Below are 27,085 nucleotides of genomic sequence, written 5' to 3' on the forward strand. Positions count from 1 at the left end.
AGGACGGAGGTGAGAAAGAGGAAGCCCAGCCAGGAGGACATTACAGTAATCAAGTCGTGAGATCACTAGGGCATGGACCAGGATCTTGGCAGTAGAGGCGGAGAGATATGGTCGGATTTTGGCAATATTGTATAGAAAGAATCTACAAGCCTTGGCTGTGGTCTGGATTTGAGGGATACACGACAGAGAAGAATCAAAGATAAAACCAAGACTGCGGGCTTGTTGGACTGGTTGAATAGAAATGTTGTCCACAGAGACAGAAAAGGAGTGTTGAAGGGTGGGCTTAGGAGGAAAGACAAGAAGCTCCGTCTTGGACATGTTGAGCTTCAAACGCCGATGGCACATCCACTGCGAGACAGCTGTGAGGCAAGACGAAACTTGCTGTTCAAGCCTTGGAGAAAGGTCAGGGGCAGAAAGATACAGCTGGGTGTCATCGGCATACAGATGGTAGGAAAAGCCAAAAGAGCTGATGAGTTTTCCTAAGGACAGTGTGTAGAGAGAAAACAGAAGGGGACCCAGAACAGAGCCCTGGGGAACTCCAACAGATAAGGTTCAACTTGGTTCTTGGCTTGAAACTGAAATATCACATAAATGGTTTTCAGACCTACTATGGTTCAGATGGCTTCTGGGTTGTATCAAGCTCCAAAAACCTTCCAGAGACTTATCCTGAAATTTATCTGAAAATTGCTGCAGCCTCCTAGCCTCCAGTCTTGATAGCCTATTCCTAACACACCAATTCCTGTGGTAAGCTGCAGATGGAGAGGGTCAACTGCACATCCAATTCTAAAAGTGTGTACTATCACAGCTCCTTTAAAACTGGAACGGTCCATCTTATTTTCTACATGGTTGGAAAAGTTCTGCATTTAAATAGTACCGTATTTTCCAGCATATAAGACGACTGGGCATATAAGACAACCCCCAGCTTTACAACTTAAAATACAGAGTTTCAGATATACTCACCGTATAAGACTACCCCTCTTTTCCACAATAAGTCAGAAAGGAGCTGAAGACACACAACAACAACAGTGGCAGAGGAGGAAGAGGGGGGAGGAGAAAAAAGGAGAAGGAGAAAGAAGAAAAGGAAGAGAAAGAAGAAGAAGAATAGGAAAAAGAGGATAAAAAGAAGAGGAGGAAGGGGGAAGAAGTGGAAGAGGAAGGGGAAGAAGAGGAGGAGGAGGAGGAGGAGGAGGAGAAAGAATAAGAGTAAGAGGGGAAGAAAAAGAAGAAGTGGAGGAGGAGGAGAAGAAAAAGAAGAGGGGAAGAGGGAAAGAAGAGGAGGAGAAAGAACTCAGCTAGCTGCTGCCTTCTCCCAAGGCAGAGGAGCCGCGAGACATGTCCTCCGCCTCGGAGAAGACCTTGCCGCCACGGGCTCTCTTTAGGACCCAATCAGCTGGCAAGGCCTTCTCCGAGGCAGAGGACGCACCATGCGAGACGCTTTGGGAGAAGGCCTCTGTCTCGGAGAAGGCCTTGCCAGCCAGTTGAGTCCTAAAGAGAGTCCATGGCGGCAAGGCCTTTTCCCGAGGAGGAGGAGCCGCATGGCATGTCCTCTGCCTCAGGAGAAAGCCTTGCTGCCGCAGGCTCTCTTTAGGACCCAACTGGCTGTGTCAAGGCCTTTTTTTCCTGGTGTATAAGACGACCCCTGACTTTGGGGAAGATTTTCCTGGGCTAAAAAGTTGTCTTAAATGCTGAAAAATACGGTATTTTAAGTATTTAGAAGGTTGGTACAAAAGCAGAGGAGATCAATTATTGTTCTTTGGCACACTGCATACAAGATGTAACCTTCAAGAAAACTGTTCATAACAATATGTTGGTAATATTCACCATAATGGTTTGGCAGAACCATTAGCTAGTGATTATACCGGAATGGAGAAGAAGCAGTAATTAGTGGACAAGAAGTGTAATAGAGTGCAAAAGATAGCAATCTTTTGGTCATGAGCCATACGTGAACATGAATAATGGAAGATGTAACTTGTTTTTGCATATGTCCAAATAAAGGTATGCTGAAAGATGTTTCTCTGTTCTATTTGTATATCTAATGCATATTCATAAACCAGATATATAACCACATAATAGTAGCATCATCTGGCTGACATTTTACCAGCTTGTCTCAAGAATATCATAGGAGACATTATCAAAAGCCTTATTGAAATCATGATACTCTACATCAGTAGGAAGGAGCCAAAGTTAAAATACATTAAACTTCTTCAGGACACAGATAGGTTTTAATTAAATATTAATTAATTATTAATAATGATTAATATTATCAATATTAATTCTGTCCTCTTCATCTGCCTGGCCCTCTCCTCGGGAGAAAGCCGATCAGTGGAGGAGCCTTGCCCATCCTCCTCCTTCTCTATCTGGACTTCTCCTCCAGAGAAGGCTGAGCAACAGAGAAGACATGTGGGTGAGCATTTTCCCCTCTTCCTCCTCCGCTGCCCTCAGGAGAAAGTCATGTGTAGGAGGAGCATTGCAGGGTGAGCATTTGCCTTTCCTCTTCCTCCATGCAAACCTCTCCTTGGGAGAAAGCCAATCAGCAGAAGAACTTTGCATGGCAAGCGTTTGCCCATCCTCCTCTTCCGCTGCCTGGCTTTCTCCTTGGGAGAAAGCTGAGCAGCAGAGGAGCTTGGTAGAGCAAGCATCCACCCTTCTTCCTCCTCCTTCACATGGCGCTTCCTCAAACGAAGGCTGAGCAGCAAAGGAGCCTTGAAGTTGTTCCACATCTTTGTGGGCTGCCCAAAATCCTTTGGCAGACCCTATGTGACCTCAAGGCTGTATGTTGTGTAGGCCTGCTCTACATCAACAGCATTCCCCTGATCTTGCAACTAACAAAACTAATAAAATAAAATAAATAAAATAAAATAAATCTAGTGTGACTTGTTTTAATAATAATAATAATAATAATAATAATAATAATTTTTATTTATGTTTTCGCACCTCTCCCTGGTGGATCAAGGCAGGATTACAACCCAATGTAAAAATACAGACAAAAAACCCAACAATAAAATACATAAATAGTTAACAATTAAAAACAGATCAAAGCGGTGGTATGATGGAAAAACTCCAGTCCTAGTCAAAGAGATGAAACAGTATTTCTTATACGAGATTAGGTGGATAAGCTCGCTGTAAGAGATCCGTCTTAATTGCCCTCTAGAAAGCCTCCAAGGAGGTAGTGAGACGGATCTCTTCTGGGAAATTGTTCCACAATTTTGGAGCGACTGTAGTATACGCTCTTTGGGAAGTTGAAGTTAGTCTGGTTGTTTGTAATTCCAGTAAATTATTTCCAGAAGTCCTGAGAGTGCAGGGCGGATTATGTAGGGAGAGGCGTTCCTGCAAGTAACTTGGGCCCAAGCCATATAGGGCTTTAAAGGTAATAACCAACACTTTGTATTGTGCCCGGAAGCTAATCGGCAGCCAGTGAAGATCTTTTAGGATAGGTGGTATCTGGTCAAACCTTGAAGAACCGGTGACCATTCTGGCTGCCATATTTTGAACTACAGTTGGCCCTTCTTATGCACTGATTTTTTATACACAGATTCAAGCATTCACGGTTTGAAAATGTTAAAAAAAAGTATAAATTTTAAATATCAAATCTTGATTTTCAATTTTTTATAAGGGACATCATTTTTATATGTCATTATATTTAATGAGACGTGAGCATCCACAGATTTGTTATCCACGGGGGATCTTGGAACCAAACAACAGCATATAACAAGGGTCCACTGTAATTGAAGTTTTCGAACTTGGTACAAGGGTAGGTCCATGTAGAGTGCATTACAGAAATCAAGATGAGAGATTACTAGAGCATGTACCACTCCTTCAAGGTCCTTTCGGTCTAGGTAGGGGTGCAGTTGGCATATCAACCAAAGTTGATACCATTAAGAAATGTATACAGTTTTGATTAGTAATTACAGCATTATTTTCTAAATGCTCATAGATCAACCATTTAAAGACCTGTTGTAGAACCTTTTCTGTCATCACGCTGAGTTTGTCGCAGTTGCTAGATCTATATGTAACCTTTTAATATGACAGACATGTTATGCCAGGCATTATCGTTCTAATAACACTTGAAATCACATGGTGATACATATATGTGTGAAGAATGAAATATATTAACGTGTGTTATACAGGTATACCTCAGTTAACAAAATAGATGTGTTCCTGAGATTTACTCCTTTAACAAAAGCTTTGGTGTGAGAGGTAGAAATCAGATGGAAAGAATAGGTATACTGTAGGTTCCTACACAACAAAGAAGAGCACTTCCACATGTTTCAGTAAACTCTTTATTCAAAGCTAACATTATGCACATGTGAAATGAAACAACCAGGTCAGGTAAGCCTTGCTTAATTAAACAGAAGCATTCTGAATCTTCTAGAGACTATTTGAAAGCTTCTTCCAAAATGTATCACAGGATTTTTTCCCCCTTTCTTTCTCCACTTTTCTTATGATTTCCATTTTGGTGGCAAAAAACATAAATCTATGCTTTTTCAAAATGTCGGCATAGCTGTTGAGGGACGCAAATCTGTTTCCTCCTTTTCTTTCTGTTTTCCTTTTCACCCATTCTTAGTAAGCGATTCTGAAGGCAGCTGTTTATTTTATAAGCATACACAACTACCCTAGGATTACCTCGAGTTGAATCCCATTCTTTTCCAGGTCAAGCTTTCTTGTGCCCCCCCCCCCTTTTTTTTTTTTAATAGCAGACATGTTTCTGCTACCCAGCACTGAAAGTCTTGTTTTCCTCTAGCCCTCTTTCACCATCTTCCCAATGCCAATGGTATCAAAACAAAAAAACAAAAAAAAAACTCCAGCTAGACAGAAATCAAGAAAGGGAGGGGGGCTTGGCTTGGCTTATGTAAAAAAAAAACTCTGTAAAAAGAAGGTGCTTTGTCAGAGACATTGTTAACTGAGGCATGTGTATACTAAATCAAAGTATTGGTCCATTTATTCTAGTTTTGTCTACTGTAACCTGTAGTGCCCCCCAAAGGGATCAGACAGAGGTCTTCTATAGCCAAGTTATATGAAGCATGTGCTATGTCCTTGAGCCATGGGCCTTCTAGAATGTGTTTCCTCTGTGAGAAATTTTGGCACATCCAGAATGGTTGACTGTAGGATTCAGAAACAGTCCAGAATGTACTACGTTCTAGTGGTGTTCCAGAAAGGTTTTGGTCCAGACATCTCCATTGCTCCTGTTTTGGAAAGAAATACACATCAGTCTTAGTTTACTTGATATCAGACATAGCTAACATACCACTTAGAAGAAATGGAAGCATTTTCAGTATCATGTGATAACAAATGTGAATATGCATATTAATCTGTGAAGGCTTCCCCCAATTTGATATTTGCCAGCTGTTCTGTAACAGCTCCTATTTTCTGCAGCAAACATAACCAAATGATAAGGTATTTTGGATGTCTGGAGGGCACTAGATTGGGGAAGGCAAGTCAGCTATATTTGACTGATGATCAAAGTGAAAATCACTTGGCCAAACCATTTAAGAATGCTAAGCAGAAATCAAAAGCTGAAATTAAGTAGACCATCTCAAATATTGGCAGTCGGACTGCTGGGTCTGCAGTATTTCTCAATATTTTTACTCATTCATGTTTCTTATTTGCTGGTCATGGTTCAGCAGAAGTCATTTTGAACAGAAGCCATCAAACTAGGCAACCCTCTGGTACCTTGTGGTTACTCAGTTCTTAAGTCATGGCCTACAGGTAGGGTTGCCATAAGTCAGGACCTCCAAACCGGGACAAATGTAGGACAATATTTTCAAATGTAGGACAAGTTTTATACAAAATGGAGGACAGGGTGATGGATGTCATCTTCCAGTGTAGTAAATGAAGATCACTCCTTGTTCCAGAACATGAACAAGATGATAAGAGGACTTGCATATATTGCTAACTTTATGGAGGATATCAAAGAATGAGAAGGATAATGCAGTAGAGTCTGGAGATCTCTTTCCTCTTCAACAGGATTCCTACTTCACACTGGCATTTAAAATGGTAATACAAGTTGACCCTTATCCAAAATGCTTGGACCAGAAATGTTTTGAATTTTGCAATATTTGCATATTGCGTAATGATATATCTTGGAGATGCAACCCAAGTCTAAATGTGACATTTATTTATGTTTTGTATACACCTAGTACACATAGCTTGAAGGTAATTTTACACACAAGTTTGTGTACACTGAACTATCAGAAAGCAAAAGTGTCACAATCTCAGCCACCCATGTGGACAAGTTTGGATTTTAAAGTATTTTGTATTTTGGAATTCCAAATAAGAGAGACTCAACCTGTAGTGTTTGCAAGGTTGAATGTATTTTCAGCTAGACAAGACCTATTTTTAAAGCCCAGTGCTATGCTTTCAGTTTCTGTTCTGTCTTAGCCAAGTTACCCTCAATTCAGTCTTGCCTCAGTGGTGCAGCAGCCTCTGGAGGCAGAATAATAGCTTTAACAATGAAATTAAACCAAACATCACTCCACATGTGTGTTTTGGTCCACTTTCTTGTTAAACGTGGTTTTGGATCTGATACATAGGTACTGGAGAATATTTGAAAATCTGATCTACTGAATATTGCAGTGAGAATGCTGTGATGGCACCTTCCCTTCTAAGCTCCCAGCTGAAATTTCCCTAGGTAGTATTGCAGAAGCATGGAAATGATACAGAGTCAAGTTCTCAGTGAAATAATGCTGTATTCTTAATATCCCCAGCTGTCATTGACTTCTGACTATCCAGCTGGTACATTGGTTAGTGCAAGGAAGGGAAAATGTCATCTCTCTCTCTCTCTCTCTCTCTCTTTCTTTCTTTCTTTCTTCTCCACTTTCCTCAATCAGCCTGTCACCTTGCCTTTACACAAGATAATGTATAATAATAGCTCAGTACCAAGCTGCTCCCCTGTTTATTCACACATTGCCTTGTTTACCTTGGCTTTTCATGACATTCTCCCTACTTTCCTTTTGGAAGATTCCATTCCTGAAAGAGGGATAAGCTCTTTTGTTTGAAAAGTAGAGGGGGAGGGAAGCAGGGCTTTAAAATGCACTATACATTAATCTCCTCTATTGTTTACTGTACTAAAATGCATTCTGCGCATGCTGTCAAAATAAAGAGCACATGCGGGGGACATGGTATATGCAAATCTATTTGCATTTCAAATCAGCTGAGTCAACACAATGTAGTGGTCCTGCTTGACGGTCCTTAGGGATCCACAGTAGCTGACAATGTGTGCTTAAAGGGAGGGTCTTAATTTTGCTTTTCCTCTGTGCTCCCCCCATCCCGAAGCCACTTGGAATAGCCAACAGCCTTGCAAAGGCACTTACTTGCCTGGTACCTTGGCTTAATGCTGCTGGCTGTCACAGAATCTGACACAATAGCCGGTACCTTTATTTGGTTTAAATCCATTTAAATTTGAGTGAAAGGGAAGGAAAGAAAACCAAGGGGGGCTGGGAGGGGGGAGGTTGGGGAAAGAACCTGGCAACAGTTCAGAGCAGAGAAGCTGCCGTCAAAAGTGTCTCAGTTGTTGCTGCCCCTGATGCAAGCAGCTGTTTTCATCTGCACTGCAGTATTGCAGCTTTTACATCCGATCTCACTGGGCTTCTTGCTGGTGGAATTAACAAGGGAAGCTGGCCCGGCTTGCTGCTAGCTCCCGCACCAGGGCACACTGAGGATGGGAGGGTCGCAGTCTCTGCAGCAGGCACAGACAAGTAGCCTGATCCGGGAACCATCAGAGGCAATGTAAGTATGGGGTTGCTTTCCTCCTTTTCCCTCCTTGTGTACAGAGAAGATTGAAACAGGGATGAGGAAGCTGGAGGGTCCATTTAGATAAGATGACGTATGTGACAGTCTTTGTGTACGATTCACTGTCGACAGTTCAAGAGATACTTAGGGTTTTATCAAACACACACTGATTTTTGTTTTTTTTTTAAATAATATATATATTTTTAAAAATACTTCCATTGCATGTGGGAATTTTGGTTGGAGAAGGCATTTTCATTTCCTTTGTATCATTCAGGGCAGTAACTGTGTGTACCATTTGGTGTTGTTTTTTTTTAACGCATCCTGTAGACATAATCAATCAAGACCATCACCATCTTCTGTGAAAGATGTCTCTGATTCTATTCAAAATGCACAGCATGTAAATTGATTTCACTGTTTTTCTAGGGCTTTCCTCCTGCCTCTCTGCCTGCACCCCCCCCCCATTTTTTCTCCCTATTCACATCCCACTTATCTCCATCAAGTGCTCTCATGTAAATGAAATTTAAACAATAAATTAACAGTAATGTTTCAAAGCATCCTTTCAAGATAATGCCTTATTCTGGCTCAGCATAAACAAAATGGACCATTTCATACATGGTGTTGAATATGCTAGCTAGCCCCTTAGATTTTTTTTAAAATGATTTGTCATCTTTCATTCAAAGTGTGCTTGTATCCATTTGTTCATTCTTTAGGCCAAGTCTCTCTCTTCTCAGTACTTGCACACTGCTAACCAAGTGTAGTAGAACATGTATACTAGAACATGGTTTTTACCTGGGTTTCTTATAATGGCCTTTTCTTCATGTTTTACATAGCCTGTGGTATTAGGATATACTTATATAGCAATCAGGATGTATTCAAGAGACAAGAGATTGCTTTGATCCATCTGTGTGTGTGTGTGTGTGTGACTCTTAAAGTCACCCCAGCCATGAATCCTGATGAATACAAAACCAGGAATCAAAGATAAAATAAATCTATTCATTTTCATTTGACAATCCTTTATCCATAATTTTTTAAAGCTGCTCATAGAACTTATTCCTTTTTCACTGTGTACTCATTGAGAATCTATTTAGACTTAAAGTGAATAGACAGTTGCATCTTCACAGAAATGCCATATCACACCAGTATATTATTATCTATTCAAGAAGTTCAGTGTCACTGGAAAAGATGGTTTTGTTGCTAATACAATCCTGGAAAATGGAGGTAGTAAAAAAAAATCCACTGTATTGTTTCTTTTACTTTGCATAATTCAGCATAATAATAATTATTTGATGTTAATGTGTAATAAAATATTTCATCATCCGATCACGTGTCATATTACTTTTGAAAATCTTGTCATTTTTTTCTATTTCAAGCCATTGTTGAGCAGTCTAAAGACTGAATCATGGACAATTTTTTCCTCATATTTATCCATAATTTTGGCATGGGCAGCGGGGGGGGGGGGGGTTCATCTGACCATATTGATGGAAGGAGTATTCTTGTATAATTACATACTAAAACTCCACTATTTAATATCATTTTAGAGAAGAAACCAATGAATAACATGAGAACAGAAATGAACACAACATGAGAACAGAAATGAAATTATTACTCTTCTATTAATACAGTATTTGCACAGATGTTCCAATAAGCACCTGACTTGTTATATATTGAAAACAAAGACATGTGCTGATGGCTGTCATGCAACTTCATACTAAAAGGCTATTTACTGTCACAACTAGAGTTTGTGATGCTAAAGCAAGAAATGTAGTGGAAGAGCTGAGGACAGTCAGTTCTAAACCTGGATGTGTTTGGTCCCTCTTAGGGACCTTCCTAAGATACTTTTCTATGGTAAAGCAATATGCATTTCTGATTCACTAAGAACACAAGGTTTATTTAATTGTTTAGGTTGGCTCAAAATTGTATTTTGAGAATACAATTCCCTCATTTTGTAAACTCTAGAAAAGCTTTAAAAAACATATAGAATTACATGTGCTTCAGTCAAGCTGTGCCATTCATTTTCAATAAAATAAACAGGGAATTAGTTCAGCGGTGGTGGTGGTGGAATGGTCAATATTTATTAGTGATACAATACATTAGGAACACAAGAACTGTCTTTCTTGAGAGACAATTGAACATATCCATTATCCAGTATATCTGTTGTGGGATTCTCTTGCTTTACATCAGTATTTGTTTGTGTACAGCAAGTGGGAACACTTGTCCACCTTCCTGAGCCTTCTGTAAAGGCCATTCAGTAGCACACATGCTTAATGTTCCTGATTGATGTGGAATAAGACACATTGTCCAAGTTTACATCAGTCTTTGTGCAAAATGGGGGAAAGGTGAGTGTTTCCCCCTTAGTTTCTTTAGCTTTACCCTGTACCATTGCTTTCTTTGTCTTTAGGCCACCTTGCACAATAAGGACTATGTCGCTGATTTTACAGCGTGCAAATTCCTGAACAACATGGCAGCTTATAGAGAAATTAAAAGCATTCTCATCTAGGAAATTATCTTCTTGGAGATGCATTTAAATCAGCAATTCCCAAATTCCTGTCTTCCATGTTTTTTGGACTTCAGCTCCCCAATGCCTGCCTATTGGCCAAGATGGCTGAGACTTATGAGAAGTGAAGTTCAAAAAGACCAGAGTTTGGGAGTCACTGATTGAAATGAATTGGAGTTGTGTTAGAAAAGTTCCCAGAAGTTTGTGCCTCAGACAATGGCAATTCCAGTGTATATGAATATATGATTTCAGTGGTTGCTTTTTTGGTTTTCAGATTTTTTTAAAGATTGGTGTAGATAAAAATCTCAATATTTATGTAGTGGTTTGGCATCCCAGAGAGCTTGTGTAGAAACAGTTTGTAATTTAGGCTTGCTTACATATATAGGTAGCCAGTGTGGTGTAGTGCTTTAAGTGCTGGACTGTGATTCTGGAGACCAGGATTAGAATCCTAGATCAGCCATGGAAACCCACTGGGTGACCTTGGGCAAGTTCTCTCAGCTCAGAGAAAGGCAAACCTGGTTGGGGTCATTGTACATTTGAAACAACCTAAGGGCACACAATAATAATAACCAAGGCCTGAAACAGACAGGCAGATTGGGGCAGCTTCCGGTCGATCTGGGGACATGGCGTTTACAAGATATGTGCCTCCAAAACATTCAGAAGGTGACCCAAAACTGGCTTCAGAAAGAGTGGGTCTTTTCTGCTCCTTTCGGGGCCATGGCACCCTTGGGCCACGGTGTGTGTTCACCGTGGCCCTGAGGCATTTGGGCTGGGAGTGGCTTCTGGCCATTCCTTCTTGCCCATCTGCCTCACCCCAAACTTGCATAGGCCTTTCCTATTTATACATATTTATTTTCCTCTAACAGAAGACAATGGAAATCCTCTGAATGCTGTATTGCCGTTGTTATTATGACAATGAGCCTAAACAATAAATAAGCTTTTCCCTATGATATTGATCCTTTCCTCATGGTTACATTAGAGGAGAGCTTAATTCATTCTTTTATAAGTTTCCACTATATTGAATTAATGCTATTGGAGTCCTCGTGGCGCAGTGGCTAGATGCCTGTACTGCAGTCATTCACTCAGAAAACATAAGGTTGCGAGTTCAGTACCAGCCAGGGGTTCAGGCTCAACTCAGGCTTGCATCTTTCTGAGGTCGCTAAAATGAGTACCCAGCCTGTTGGGGGCAATTAGCTTACAGGTTTAAACTGCTTAGAGACTGCTTAAGCAGTATGAAGTGGTTTATAAATGAAGCTGCAATTGCTATTAATCCTTTAAGATAGTATATTGCTGTTTTGAGGAAAGCCATTTTGCTGAGGAGGGAGGCTGCCACAAAAGACCAAGACACTGAATGGAAGAAAAGCCACAACTTTATTAACCAAACAGCACAGGGTAGGGCTGGCCCAAAGCATGAGGTCTGGATCTGGATCATCAGCCAACCCAATTGGTCAATGAACCGATTGGCTTGGTCACAGCCAAGCTTTGGGATGACATAGGGGCCACAAAAAGCACCCTGGATAAGACATGCAACACCAGGAGCTGCTGAATTGATGTGGCCCCCACAATGGCCCCACCGCATGCCCTCAGTGCTCCTGGGTCACAAAAGACTCCCAATCCAGTGCTATGCAGCCCTGGATATCAAGCCCACCAGATCATTACCTATGCTACCTTCCCAAAAAGAAAAGTTGTGACAACAACATCAAAGGGAGGGAGGGAGGGACAACACCTTACATTGGCCCCCGTTAACACAGGTACTAGTGAAGGATCATGACAGTAGAAGTCCAAAACATAGGGATTTTGGGTGGGCTGGGTTAGACAACAAACTCATGGATGGTCTAGTGAGGCTACTATCTCATGCTCTGAAGTTTATTTAACTACTTCAGTTAATCTTCCAGCAGTCAACGGAATGATTAATCATATTCTGATATTCATGGGTTTCAAAGAATAAGAGTCTCTATAGACCTCCCATCTTTGTGTCAGATCAGGGCCGCAGCAACCTCACACCGTGGCCCCTATTTTGCCTTCTGAGGGTGCAAAAAGGAGCTGCAAAAAAGGCTCCTTTTTGCATCCTCAAACGAGCACCATAGCCACGGCAGCATGACTATATGGCACCCCTTTGGCACTGCTTCATATGGATGCAGCGCCAAAGGCACATCATGACACTGTGTGCCATCTGGGGTAGCGCACAGCATCATGGAACCCTGGGGGACAGAGTGGAGTGTGTTATCAGGATGGTGTGCCCCAACTCTGCCCCCAGGCTGGCCTTTCAGGCTGGGCTGTAAAGGCCCTAGGTTATTATTCTTTTTCTCTGGTATAATGATGTGATTCGTTTAGAGGGTCAATTTCTGCCTGTATAGTATAATAGTTATGGTTGATGTGTGATGTCAATGGAAGTTAATGTGAGCCATAAAATTCAAGTACATTTTGACTAGACATCAGATATCAAAATTAGAAACCGTTTATGAGGAAACATTTTCATTTTTTTTAACATTTTAGTTTGATAGTTTGAAGTTTGTAGAAGTTGTCCAGCAAGTGTTGATTCAACAAAGCAGGATTTATAGTGTCCCCCTCCCCTATAGCAGGGATGTTGAATGTTTAGGTCCCTCACAGATGTGGTTTAGACTACAACTTCCATAACTGACTGTATTAGCTAGAGCGTCTAGGAATAAACCATTTATAGTGCCAAAGATTCAACATCCTTATTCCACAGAATTGTGTGTGATATTTTAGAATATAAGGGACCTCTTGGCAACCATAATAATAAGGCACATCTTTTCCCATTTTTAAGCTTCTCTGTGAATAATAAAAAATCAGTAATGAATTCTGAAATTGGAGCTATTCCCTACTGTGGGAGTTTTAAGCTTCTGTAGCAGCATGACAAGATCCCTAGCAGTAAATACAATGAGGTTTAGTTTGAAATTCAAAAGTAGTTAGCTTCAAAGAAAACCCTTGCTTGTGGGCTTTCATCTACTCGAGTAAAAACAGCAGCCATTATCAAGCTTGCTAATTATTTTGTTACACCAGACCTAGTCAAGGAGCATTGGTAAATAAATTGGAATGTGTTTCTATGCAGGAAACAACCTGCAAACACCGCTTCTTACATTCCATGATACATTAAGTATATCACTTGTGGGTCGTGATTACATTTTCCATATTCATGAGTGATATAAAAGGAAGAATTCATAGTATTTTTGTATGTGAAATTTGACATTTTCCACAGGTGAAAAATGTGCATTATAAGCTGACTTTATGAATGGCTTTTATTGGGCACACATACATGCTGTGTTTTCCACAAAAATGTATAAGATCCTGAAAATGTCACTTTGAAATTACAGTACTGCACACTGCTTTGAATGTTGAGATCTAAATGTTCTATAAATATTTGTAAATAAATGAGTAGGAAACTCAGGTTCACTCTGTCTGTTGCAGAAACAGCAGTCTCCTCTGTGGGAATGAAACCCCTGCCTAAGCTCTGCAGTGTGCTTTTTCATTTTTGACAGCAGGAGTGATGTTTCTTCCCCTGTCCTTCCCTATGCTCATGGTTGGTATCTTACTGATGCAGTTGGGAGTAGAAAACCAGATGTTCATAATAGTGTCACCTCCTGTTCCAGAAGAACTTCATTCCTTTCTCCTGCCATTTAATATGTGGCAAGTGGGAGATTCATTTGATACTACCAGCATTCACTTGTTGAAAGAATGCATTAACATGGATGTGCAGCTGCTGGAGCTAGACCTGCCTACAGCTCTGATCCACACTGTGTCCAGGAAACCACATGCAATGGAAATCACATTTTTCAGATGACTTGGAAATTGGAGCTCTATTCATACTGACATACTGGCACAAGGACATCTCTGGCCAAAATCATGGTTTAGAAATTGCATGTATACATCAGTATGTTTAGAATGCCCTCTTTCATGCTGTTTAAATGCCTGGGCAGCAAGGAAGCATCTCCTCAATAACATTGTGGGCAATGGCCAAAGCATGCCTCAATGGTGGGCAGACAGATGTAGCCTGCACAGCCCTGTAGCTTCTTTCATCTGTTCTTTAAATGATGGGGAAAGTCCAGCCTATAGATCACATGCAGCCCATGAACCCCAGTTTTTCAGCCTTCAAAGGCTCCTGACACTTCCCTGAAACTCTCAAATCCCTTTTTAAAAGTGTTGTTTGGATGTAAACCACAAAAAATGCATGAAAACCATTCAGAGACAAGGCTGCTTAGCTCTTCTCTGAACATTCCTCTCTAAAACACCTGTGTCTTGGGGCAGAAACAGACCAAATATAGTGATAGGAAGTGGTGTATCTCTTCTGGTGTGCCATGACATTCTTGTATGGCCAGTGAGGAGTGTGTGTGTTGTGTGCCTTCAAATTGTTTCTGACATATGGTGACCCTATGATGGGATTTTCTTGGCAAGATTTGTTCAGAGGAGGTTTGCCATAGCCTTCCCCTGAGGCTGAGAGCACATGATTTGCCTAAGGTCACCTGTGGGTTTCATGGCCAAGTGGAATTTGTGCCCTGGTCTCCAGAGTCGCAGTCCAGTGCTCAAACTACTATGCCATGCTGGGGAGTACTCAGGGAAAAAATTGGCTCTGTTGCATGGAATTGTTCTCTCCTGCTTTAAGGGCTTGGGGCTTGAGTGCCCTTAAGTTAAGGAAACATAAGTTAAGGAAACAAGGGGGAGACTGAAGGTGGATAAAAGAGGCAAAGCTAGCATTCTGAATGAAAGTGGAAAATTATTTCACCTTTATGGAGGTCAACTTGTATCAGGAATTTACTAATCACAATTAATACTAATAACACGCAGTGGGTATTTTTTTGTTTTTTAGTAATGTCTCTGGGTCCCTTTATGGATCACTCTGAATCAGGAAACACATATTTGCGGCCCAGAGAGGAAAAGGTGCTATTTCATGTAAGTAGTATGTGAATAGCAGCTAAATGCTGAGTCAGACAAATGAACATCTTTCTGTTTCTGATTGCGGCCAACCAAATGTTCCAGAGAGATTCACAAGGAAGACAAGGTTACTGAACCCATCTGCTGTTTATCTTCTGCATCTGGTGATCATCTGGTGATCAAGATACCTCTGCTGAAGTCCTCACATCAGAATGTATATGTAGCAGATAACTCTTTGATTAAGGCAGGATATTTTGTCAAAGCCTGCACTTTCCCCTTAAACTGGTCTAAAGGGAACCTGTTGTCACATCTGACTCCTATAATTTATTTCCCTAGGAAAAGTTACTTTTAGACTATATATCATACTGTCCCCTCAGCATAACCATATGTATATAGTGACAAAAGAGGCTGGGAAATTTAAATTAGGATATGAAACACTGCATTGTAGTGCTTATGCCATGGACAGGTGTTCTACTTTGGCCTTGAATAATGCAATTGATTTGGATATCTTAGAAAGTTGCTAGTATAAGGTATAAATGATTCAGAGTTGTCAATAGAAGACACAGCTTTTTAAAAAGAAATATAAATTAGTTGATTTACTGTATTTACATCTAGTGAAAGGTTTGAACTTTTTCAGCTTGAGGGGATTCTCATCTTTCAGAAACATTATGGGATTCAGAAGACCCATCTGGCAATTCATGTTAGAACCCAAAATAACAGGACAGATACTAAAGGGATGCATGGCTCATTATTGCAATTATTTTAACAGAATACTACTGTGAACAAATTGCCCTTGAATGTAATCTTTGCACAGATATGGAGAACAAGCAGTTAAAACAATATTAAGAATCCTCCTGATGAGTATTTTCTTCCTTTGGACACTGGTGCACATTCTAAATATAGCTTGGTTATTTCCTCCCATCTCTTAAGAGACTTCTGCAGATGTGCTGCATATTTTACAGAGAGATGATTATTTAGTGGTCCATTGTTGCAGCTTTTGACACTCTGCCATCAAGATGAATGTCTGTTGATTAAATTATCTGTGTCTTTCGTTTTTTATGACACAGCGCATCCAAGGCAATAGGGAAAACTGCAGTTCTGCACTGTGAACTGGGAGTTTCTTCTAGCAATAGGTCTTCAATCTATACTCAGTATGCCATAAAGAAACTTGATGCGCAACTGTAAACTATGGTTGTTGTTGTTGATGATGATGAGGTGTGCCTTCAAGTAATTTCTGACTTATGGTGACCCCAAAGCAAATCTATCATGGGGTTTTCATGGCAGAATATGTTCAGATTGGGATTGCGTTTGGCTTCCTCTGAAGCTGAGAGAATGTGACCTGCCCAAGATCATTCAATAGGTTTCCACAGCCAAGCAGGTATTCATAGTCCAGCACTCAAGTCATAGTCCAATACTCAAACCACTGCACCATGCTGGCTCTCTCATAATTAGCATTTACAATAATTAAGCATTACATTTTCACCAAGAAAACCATGATCAAGGTAGTTCCATTTTCAAGAAACAGATAAAGCTTACTAATATCTCCTTATAACTTGCACATGTGTGTACACATACACACATCCATGTGTATAGATGATAGAGATATATTTTAGGCATTCAGCATACATGGAATAAGACTGTGTATCTGGGATCATAAAACAGGATTAGGCAACATTTATCTGTTTTTATTTGCTGTAAATTGCCTGACTGCTGGTGGACTGGGATAGCAATAAAAATATATACGAACAGGCAAATATTTTCATAGTTCTGGCATCTTTTTCTACACTGATGTGATATCAGCACAAAAAAGACATTATGCACATAGAAACCTTAAGAATTCATTTTAGACTGGAACATTTTTATTTTGAATGTTCATATAATACATAAAACAGAGAAGAGCTATGTTTTTGAAAAGGAAATATCTGTTCTTGTTGCATCTTTTACAAATGCAAGAAATTTGAAAAAGCACCTCATACAGGAGAAAATGGTTTTTCAAGTAGTCTGGGCCCCCCTAAGCCATCTAAGTCTTTATAAGTTATAACCAGCATATTGAATTTTTCCTGAAAACAGACTTGCAATTACTGTGGCTGTGACAAAGTACGCAAAAGTTGTTTTTAGACTTTATTTTTAGTTGCCATATTGACTGGGAGATTCTGGGACTTGTAGTTCATAAAGTGCTTTTCCCATCACTGAGCTGTGGTAGTAAGGCTAGCCTCTCAATTATGAAATTTCATAACTGTTCCTTCTTAACAGCCTGCCTGCAGCATTGTAAATCAGCTGAAATTTTCAACATGGTTTAAAGGCAGTCCCATTTAGAATATATTGCAGTCTGATATCTATCCTCTACCTAGGCTTCAAGGACAGACCTGAACCTGGCAGGGATGAAAAATCACCTATGGGCATTTGCAGGGGAAGAATCCATGGGTTCACATCTCCCCCCCATCCTTCACATGACTTCTGCTGAGCCCCTGAGAAAGCAGTGTTGGGACCATGTGTTTGTAGAGACATTATCTGATTCCACTTGTTATGGCTTTAAGGATATTTTCATCATTCATCACTGGCATGAACTGGAATTCCCGCATGCAAAGATGAGGTATGATCCTTCCTATTCAGAATTCATGGAAGGCAAAATTCCTCTGGCTGCATCTTTATTCATTCCAATACCCTAAAGTCATCAGATCATCACTGATCTTGGTAGCTCAACAGGTTTAACTGTGGTTAGTACTTGGATGGGAGGCTGCCAGCAATACCAGGTGCTATAGGTTGTATTTCAGAAGAAGAAATTGGCAAAACCACCTTTGAGCATTCTTTGTCTAAGAAAACCCTATAGAATTCATGGGATTGCCAGAAATCAACAGGCAATTTGCCAAAAGAGAGCTCTGTGTGTGTGTGTGTGTGTGCGCGCGCGCGCATGTGCAGGTGGTCCTTCAAGTCACCTGTCAACTTATGGTGATCCCATTAATATAGCCTACAGTCCCCAGAGGAGGAATGGCTTAGGGAGCTCGGTATGTTTACTCTGGAGAAGAGAAGGTTAAGAGGTGACATGATAGTCATATTTAAATATTTGAAAGGATGTTATATTGAAGAAGGAGCAAGCTTGATTTCTGCTGCTCCAGAGAGCAATGGATTAAAACTACAAGAAAAAGATTCTACCACAATATTAGGAAGAACTTCTTGACAGTAAGAGCTGTTTGACAGTGGAATATGTTTCCTCAGAGAGTGGGGGAGTCTCCTTCTTTGGAGGTTTTTAAACAGGCTGGACAGTCAACTGTTGAATGCTTTGATTTTGCATTCCTGCATGTCACAGAGCTGGATGGGATGGCACTTGTGGCTTGTTCCTACTCTATGATTCTATATGTTTGTTGGCAGTCTCCCATCTAAGTACTAACCAGGTCTGATCCTGCCTAGCTTCCAAGCTCATATGGGGTCTAGTGCCCTTAGGGTATTTAGGCCCTATCCTTAAGTGTTACAGGTATATTATAGGGTCTAAACTTGGTGAGACTCAGAACCTCTATAGGGATGAGGGAGCTATTAAGATGGTCTGCCCCAGGAGGCTGATGGATCTGGATGGATTTCTGATGGCTCTTTGGAAATTTCCTGCTGGTTTGACAGGTGATCCTGTTGAAGTCCTGACCAACCTCTGGAATGGTGAAATGGCCAGAGTGGTGGACATGATCAATCCCAATCATCATCATTATGAATTATTATTATACTATTATTCATCTTGGAATCCCTCTCTGGAGATAAATGCCTGTGTTGCTTTGTGAGCACATGAAATCCAATATTTCATGAACTATAGTAAAATAGCTTCATACCTGAGTGAAATGCGATTTATTTAAAGAAGCCTTACCTCCTCTTTTCAAGGCAAAAAAGTGCAAGCCCTGCATTTCAGCTGACACCACCATGCTTTTTGCTGCAGGAACAATGCAGCTGCATGCTACACTCGGGGAATTAATGAACAAACAAGGAAGAGGCACTCCGTTAGTCCTTATCTCAAATAAACAAATTGCTTGACTGCTTCCATAGCAAAGATAGTTCAGTGTTGAAGGCAGTTGTTAAAAAAAGATAAAAGCTACATGCTTCTGTACGAACGTACTTCCTAAAAGGAACTCATTCTAAAAGAGTTTTTTGGAATGTTTCCTTTTGGTCTTTGTAGAAAATATGCCATCATTATCCAGCAGGTTCTGAAGAAGAAGGAATAGAAATAAGTTTCTTGTATTACTAGCTTCCAGAAACTTAATTTATTATAGACATTATAGGATCAAGAATCATCCGCTGGAACTACCTTTTTCATAATAGAAATGGAAGTTATGCATACAATGTCATCAAAATGGTGAGACAATTTAATAGAATTTTGGGATTTGGGTTGCTACAATTAATATCAAAATGTCCGGCAATGTCTAAGCATAGAGGGGAGTCCAAAGGTAGATAAATTAGTAATTATCTAATTAGAAATTCAGTGCAGTCTCTAGGAGAATCTAATTCCATGTTGGTAACTGCATATACATGCATGCAAGTGGATTTATTATTCAGAATAACATCTTTGTAATGCAGAGCTGATATATTACAGACATGGACATAGGTTTTAGATAGAGCCAGACAAATCAACTGAGGCCGCATTCCCACAATGATTTAAAGCAAATTGTTGATTGGGTTATATGACCATCATTCCTATTTGAAATAGGTTTCAATACTACTGTGATCAGTTTCAATTGTGATGAAGTGAGCTAAACTCACAAAAAAAAACTGCTCTTTCCTGACACTTTGGCGGTTCTTTGGGAAAAAAATTGATTCCGAAGTGTGTTCAACAAGTGAGAACGAAGGATCTGAATTGCATCATTCCAGAGGGGAGGGACTAATAGCAGATTACCATCCCTCCTCAATTTTATGGTAGATCAACCCCCCCCCCCCCCCAGTGCTGCCTTTGTGCTTGTGGTGTCACCTATGGATGTATGATTTTTTTAAACAAAATAAAATTGATAGAAGATAAGATTAATTGGTTTTGCAACTATTTGCAATTACCCAGGCGATGTGATAGTACCACTAAGGTACGTACAGTGGATCCTTGTTATACGCTGGGGTTTGGTTCCAAGATCCCCCGTGTATAACAAAATCTGTGTATGCTCAAGTCCCATTAAGTATAATGACATAGCAAAATGGTGTCCCTAATAAAAAATGGAACATCAAGGTAAATGTATACTTTTTTGGAACATTTTCAAACCGTGTATGCTTAAATCCGTGTATAAAAAATCCGTGTATAAGAAGGGCCGACTGTAGTTGCAAAACCAATGCATTGAATCTTCTATCAATTTTTATACACACACACACACACACACATATAGTTCCCAAGCTGGGCTGCCGCTTACATCACTGATGATGCACAGATGATTGACATGCATTTTGAAGCGGTGCAAACTAGTGGAGACAACAATCATGTCAAAAAAGAAGCGATTACAAGGGGATAATGAAAAGATCCACAGAATCGATTTACCAACACGAAGTGAAGGTGAATCCCAAACTGGTTTAAATGTACGTGGGTACAAGCCCCTTGGTTGACAAAACCAAACCATGTAAGCTGCAAAATGCATGGTGTTTACAAGCGAGAAACATAGAGATATGCTTGAATAAAGTTAGAAGAACGTAGCAAATAACACTTGCTGGGATTTTCTTTGAAGTGAAAAGTGGAGCACAGGAATGAAGAGTTAATGTCTCTCCTTCTGTCATCACGGCATAGATCTTGATTGCCTCTGCTATGGTTGTTGTCTTCTTCCTAAAAAAAACAACCCCAAAACAAACGAGGGTAGTAAGAGTGATCATATACTTTGTGTAACATGAACTTTGGAACCCAGATTATGAAGGTATTTAAGAATCTATGGCAGATTGTTAAAATGGTCAGGTGTTTCCCATATTTATAATACCTGGGAATTAAATAAAATGCATGTTAATCTCTGCTAATAATGACAAAACCACATTTGAGTATTACTTGCCTAGGAAAATTCAATTAAATTCATAGGGTTACCCTAAGTTGACAGGCAACTTGAATATATACACACTATAATTGAAGGACTGTTTCCTGTCTCAAAGAAAGGGGGAGCAAAATATATCCTCATTGTGTCTGGTATTGGAGAATTTATTACCGTGTAATACCCTTTAGCCACCCAGCAAGATTGCAATGTGAAAAATGTCTGTCCCTCTCCTTTCTGTTCCATTTCATTGGTGTAAAGCAGTACAAATTCTAATCTTAGTGTATGTATGTGTGTGTGGCTGGGAATACAAGCAAAGGAGTGACAAATCTAGAAATCTAATGTGTAGAAGAACAAGGAGGAAACTTTGTGAAATGGAAGTGCTTGCACCTTGCCTTAGTGGTGCCAGGTTCTAATCCTAGGTTTACTGATACAGACTTGATTATTTATTTTTATTGGACAAATGAACAAGGAACCAACTAGAGACAGGAGAGCTTTGCATTATTTAGCTTCACCACAATAAGCCTCTTAAATCTCTTGCATTTTGAAATACATTTCTGAAATGTAATAGAATTTTTTTTAAATACAAAGAACTAGATTTAAAAGAAGAAAAAAACCACACCAAGATAATTTATTATACTTTCGAGGGTATTTTACCTGATATGTTTTGTAAAGATCTCTTGTACTAATGTAGCAATTCTTAGAAATGGGATGCTTACAGGATGCAGATAGGTTTAGCTCATATTATTTTCTGACGAAAATACAAGCTGAGAAATTCTACAGAGGATTGTTAAAATGAGAGTGCTTTATTTAATGCATGGAGAACAACCCACTCACCAGATTAAACTATAATGAAATAGTTCACTGATAAGATCAGCCACAGTTGCTTTTTGACAATTAAACTGGTAAGAACGCAAGCTATAAACACAGTTGCTGCCTGGTTCTGGAAGGAAGGTGCAATGCATACTATTGTCTACAATATGATTCCCATCAGAGGCTGGGTCATCTGGTGCAATCATGGTACTAACAATGGAATATCACCTTGTAGCTGTTTAAGCCTTTTCCCTACATGACCAGTTCTCTTTGCTCATGACTTCTAGATGACAACAAATGCCCTAAATCCTTTTGTCTAATGGAAATCAAATGCCTTAGCAATTACTTTAAAAAAAAAATCTGACCATAAAGATAGTGACTGCTTGGGTAAAGCTGTTTCTGTATTGGGCAGATATGAGTAGCTTGAACGCTGTGTTAATACAATAAAACAAACTAACACAGAGAATGATCTGTTGTTTTCTGCCATTGGCAGCCAAGGAGATACATGTCTATTTTGAAAGAACACCCATGGGCAAAGATGTCTGTTGATGCATTCACGTGTATAAAAACAAGCAGTGGTTGTGGTTTCTGTGACAGCAGAATGGCATCAGCATTAATGATATAGGGTGCAGGGGGATTCTTTTACTATCATGCTCAGCCAAGATACCTTTTGTTACCTCACTGCCTCTCCCCCTTCTCCATACATACATCCTATCCACCATTGTCTAGACATTGTGACTGGCTTTGCAGATCTGTCTCCTCCCAGTGTGAGCTTATTATGATGGTTAAAGGATCTTGTCACTGAAAAGTCTTACAAGGATATAATAGCAGGCCATTAATAGTTAATAGTAAAAAAAATGCCCCAAAGGACCTATCTGGCAAATGGATTCCTAGGACCTAACAGGAACATGTATATACTGTCTTGCCTTTGGCCTGGAAGCAATGGTTCTGCAATGGCTCTCTATGAAAGAAAGGGAATGGGTTAATCAGATGGCTTTAAATGGTACCTGATAAATTACTGACCTCTCAGTTCCTATAGGTCAAACTAAGGTCAGTCCTTTTCTTCAACCATGTACAAAAATATCAGTAGATAGGTCATTGTAAAACATGGGGGGATGGTAGCAGAATGCTACTCTGTGAATGGTTATAGCATTACCATTGTGAGAGGATGCAAGGGTAGGATATTCATTTGTTTTGTTCCATTAGGTATCCCAAGCAAAAATATTTGTGTGCCTACCTTTTGGGTGTCCATCACCCTTTGAAGTTGGAGAGTCTAAGCCAATGGTATGAACAAGCAAACAAATACACCTTTGAAACAGCTCAATTAAAATAATGGTATTGCATGCAAGAGTAAATAAGGTGCTCTAATCAACAATGGCAATTGTACATTTTTAATTCTTTGTTATGTGACATTGGTAATTTTTCCTAGATGTTCGGATTTCTTAGCGATGGCCATTTCTGCATCTTTCACCAACTGCGTCTGATGGTGACAACATTTTTAGAATTGTGTTCATATTGCATCCTAGAAGGCAGTTTTTAATTTATGCATGGGAATCTTTACGAAGAATTGAGTCCAAATATGATGAATGAGGATAAGACTATCAAATTTAATACATTTATCATTTGTGTGTCTCTTGAGTTGTAGGAAAGGCCAGTATTAATACACTTTGGGTACTATTGGAAACATTAAAAGGTTCTCTTTTTTTAGCCCTATGCCTGACAAAAGAATCCCATAAATATAAACTTAAATTATAGTCTAATTCTATGATGCAGCTGCTGTGGACAGTTTACTGCACTGTGGGGACACAAAATAGATGCAGCAGATGTGGGCAATAGACACTACCCTGTAATTAAGCCACATAATTCACTGCCTGTGTCTTCTTTCTTGCAAGGCCCTTTGGATTACAGGATATATTCTACAATTAACTGGATATCTATATGCTATGATGACTAAGGGATGGCCAGTGTAATAAGCATCTCAAATCCATATGTGGAGCTAAGAAGGAAGACACTTTTATGGCACTTGTAGCCTAAATGGAATTCCTAGTCCCAAAGAAGGTAGATCTGTTGGCTCAGTTGCTGAATAATAAATGTGTGTAAATCACATTGACCAAGTGGATCTGCTCTAATTGGGACCATCTCAGCAAGAAGATTACCATTCCCTGACTAGTGAGACCACATTCCAACATCAGGCTTGAACAAGCTAAACTGAGTCTTGGCTTGAACAAGTCCCCTTCCATATGGGCAAGAGGAGCTACTTTGCAATCTACAATATATATTGACTTTCCTGAAATAAACTGTAATTAAAATGAACCACAGTTTGTTTGTCTTACTAGCATGATTTGTCTGTATGCAGACAACAAAGGAAGCGAGCTCCTGAAATCTTCCTCCTTACTTCTGAGCTAGAGGTCAGGAGTGAGGGACAATGTGAGTTCAAGTTCCAGTGTTCCAATTCCATGTCGTCCTAAATTCTGGCTCAGCACAACTCTGATCTGATCCGTCATCCTGATGCATTAGAATCAGTGGTCCCCAAATTGTGCTCTTTAAGAGATTTTGAATTTCAGCTCCCAGAAGCCTCAGCCATGTTGGCCAATAGTCTGGGATTCTGGGAGCTGAAGTCCAAAATTCCTTAAAGAGCACAGTTTGTGGGCCACTGTGTTAGATAGCAGTTACAACTCTCCTGTAATTCCTATCTTTTCAAACCAGCATGCTGGGAATGATTGGAGTATGGCTGACATAGGTATCCTTCCCTTCTTTCCTCAGTTTTTTAATGTCTGATGTAGAGGGTTATTAGTGGAAAGAAGAGGATGCTATATTCTAGAAGGTCTCATGCACTTGTGATTCTGGTATTTATGGACTGCATTGTTTTCCTGTCCCAAATGTGCTGGAAGTGTCTGGAGAGGAAATAGGTAGACATTTATTGGAGCCAGAATATTGGAGCCAGAATAGATACTGCTGTGAAGTCCATTGAGACAATCATCTCCCTTCCCCATGCAATGTTACTTCTTCCTGCACTTTAAGCATTTAATTACCCAAGGAAATTGTATAAAAGTTTCTGATTGGAGTCAAGAGCTTTTCCTTGCCTGGAGAAAAGTGAAAGACCTGGGAAAGAAGTTGGAGCACCAGATGGACAATGCTCTGTTGGCCATGGTCCATGATCCAGTTTTTCCCCATGTCTGGACTAGAGTTCATAAGAGAAAGGTGTGTCTTAGAAGCATGATGTATTTATTTACAGTTAAGGAGAAGCAGTTCAGTCCCACAAATATACTCTGCCTCTGCTGTTCCTCCTGCATCTTCCTTCACTATTTCCTCTTCCACCATTATGTCCATACAGGTATATCTCAGTCAATAAAAGAACATTACTTCTTAACAGAAAATTTGGCACAAGAGGCATGGTACTCAAGTTTGTCAGCTTCCTCAAGTTGACATTGGCACTGCATGATCTTCAACTATCATGGTTGATTTGTGTTACAGCAACAGGCATGCTGGTGGGTCTCAGTAAGGGACATAGGTGCTTTTCAAGATACAGTGATACTTATGACTGGGAAGGAAGGTTACGGACCCCAATTGACTGACAGGAGGTGTAAACTCTGGCCTGTACCAGCCCCTGTCTTGGGAGAGAACCAGCTCCAAGCTAGTTTGAGATCAGTGCAGTTACACAGAAGCAGGGAATAGATTTTTTAAAATAAAGAGGTGTATATGTAGGTTAAATCTAACTCAGTTCATTTCATGTGTTTGGCTTTTTTTCTTTCACTGTTGCGGATCTTTATTATTATGTTTCCATTTTGTAAAGCCTTTATTAAAACTGTACTTTATGAAATTCAGCATTACCTTGAGAGAAATGATTTTCAAAATGAGGACTAATACTTTCTTGCCTTGTTCTCATTAAAAAAAACAGGGTGTGAAAAGAGTGTGGGTAAGCATTGGTTTACTTTTTTAAAGCAATGCTGTGATGGTATAGTAGCAAGAACTAAGACTATAATTGTTTAAGCACTGCATTGTTCCTCTCTTTTGTGTTACGCTCTACCATATAGTTTATATATATGGTTGTGACCCCCAACATGAAAAGTTTGGCACCACCAGCCTCTAAAATATATAAAAAAACATTCTTAAAGTATTCATGTCTACCTGAAAACATTGACTTCCTAAAACTATTTAAAGAACAAATTGATACTTGGAGCAACCTACTTCATGACAGAGAGATGGATCCAATTTTTGCATATCAGGATGTTGCCACCTCCCCCTTTTTTGCATAAAAAGTGTAGGAGGTGGTTGTGACAGTATTTTTGAAAACTGGAAGAATATCTTATGTGTCATGCTCTAAGAGGCTTTCTGTTCTATATTGCCTGGCTTAATTCATTCAGCTTTAGCAGGGTACTAAAATGCTTGCATTAATTTCTCAGTGCTCATGCTAATATTCCTGACCTTAATATTTTAAAATGAAATAAAAATGATTAGATGAGAAGAATTGAGGGCATAGCTTCCCGATAAGGCACTTTAAAGTACTTTGGGAAACATTTTATTAATGCACTTTTTTATTATGAAGTTAACATTATTCTTCAAAGTAAGTTTCAGCAATGTAGCCTGATTTCTCATTTACCTACTCTTTCTGCTGCATGCTGCTTTGTTTTTGAAGAGGCTGCTATCCTGACCACTTGAGTCAATGACCTAATTTTTATTGACTTCAGTGGCCCAAAGCACCATACAATTAGGTCCTCTGGTGCATGAGCACAGGGTTCTGTGTGTTTCAACAGATTAATAGGCTCAATAGGGTATTGGCAATAATTATAATGTTCCACAAACTGAGTGTACAATGGAAAAAACCTAGGACAGGCGTCTGGTAAGCCAGTAATTACTTCTGAGACAAAGAATAACTATGTCTCTTGCAATTAAAGGGCTGATACTTTTACTAGTTGTACAATAGCTGTGTGAGAGAGAAATGGAGAAGTTTCAATATAGGAATTAAGAAAAATTATTAGATGTGTAGATCTTGAGTACAAATAAAAAAATAGAGTTCTTTAAAGTGTTTCATTACAAGGCTGGATTAGTGGACAATAGAAAAAAAATCAGAAATCATCCTGACTAGATGTTAAAGCCATGGAGTCTGTAGTTAGAGTCCCAAAATGGAGACTGCAAACTGGAAGAGATGGTTTGTAGTCTGGTGTTATCAGGTTTCACCTCAAGGCCTACAGAATCA

The 27,085-nt window shown here is 39.7% G+C and overlaps 1 protein-coding gene across 3 annotated transcripts in view; it reads left to right on the top strand.

Moving 5' to 3' along the window:
• Positions 1 to 27,085, top strand: part of TACC2 (transforming acidic coiled-coil containing protein 2) — a 206,969-nt gene that overhangs the window by 110,199 nt on the left and 69,685 nt on the right. The window contains exon 1 of one of the 3 annotated variants that reach the window (XM_089510072.1): positions 7,434 to 7,725. The exons of the other annotated variants lie outside the window; for them this stretch is intronic. Coding sequence (XP_089366198.1) covers positions 7,658 to 7,725 — 68 coding nt within the window. The 5' untranslated portion in view covers positions 7,434 to 7,657. Of the gene's footprint in view, positions 1 to 7,433; positions 7,726 to 27,085 lie in introns of those variants that run through there. 3 annotated transcript variants of the gene reach the window in all.

This window comes from Sceloporus occidentalis, unplaced genomic scaffold (genome assembly GCF_023333645.1).
Source record: "Sceloporus occidentalis isolate IW3139 unplaced genomic scaffold, rSceOcc1.0.p SCAF_2, whole genome shotgun sequence".
Taxonomy (NCBI): domain Eukaryota; kingdom Metazoa; phylum Chordata; class Lepidosauria; order Squamata; family Phrynosomatidae; genus Sceloporus; species Sceloporus occidentalis.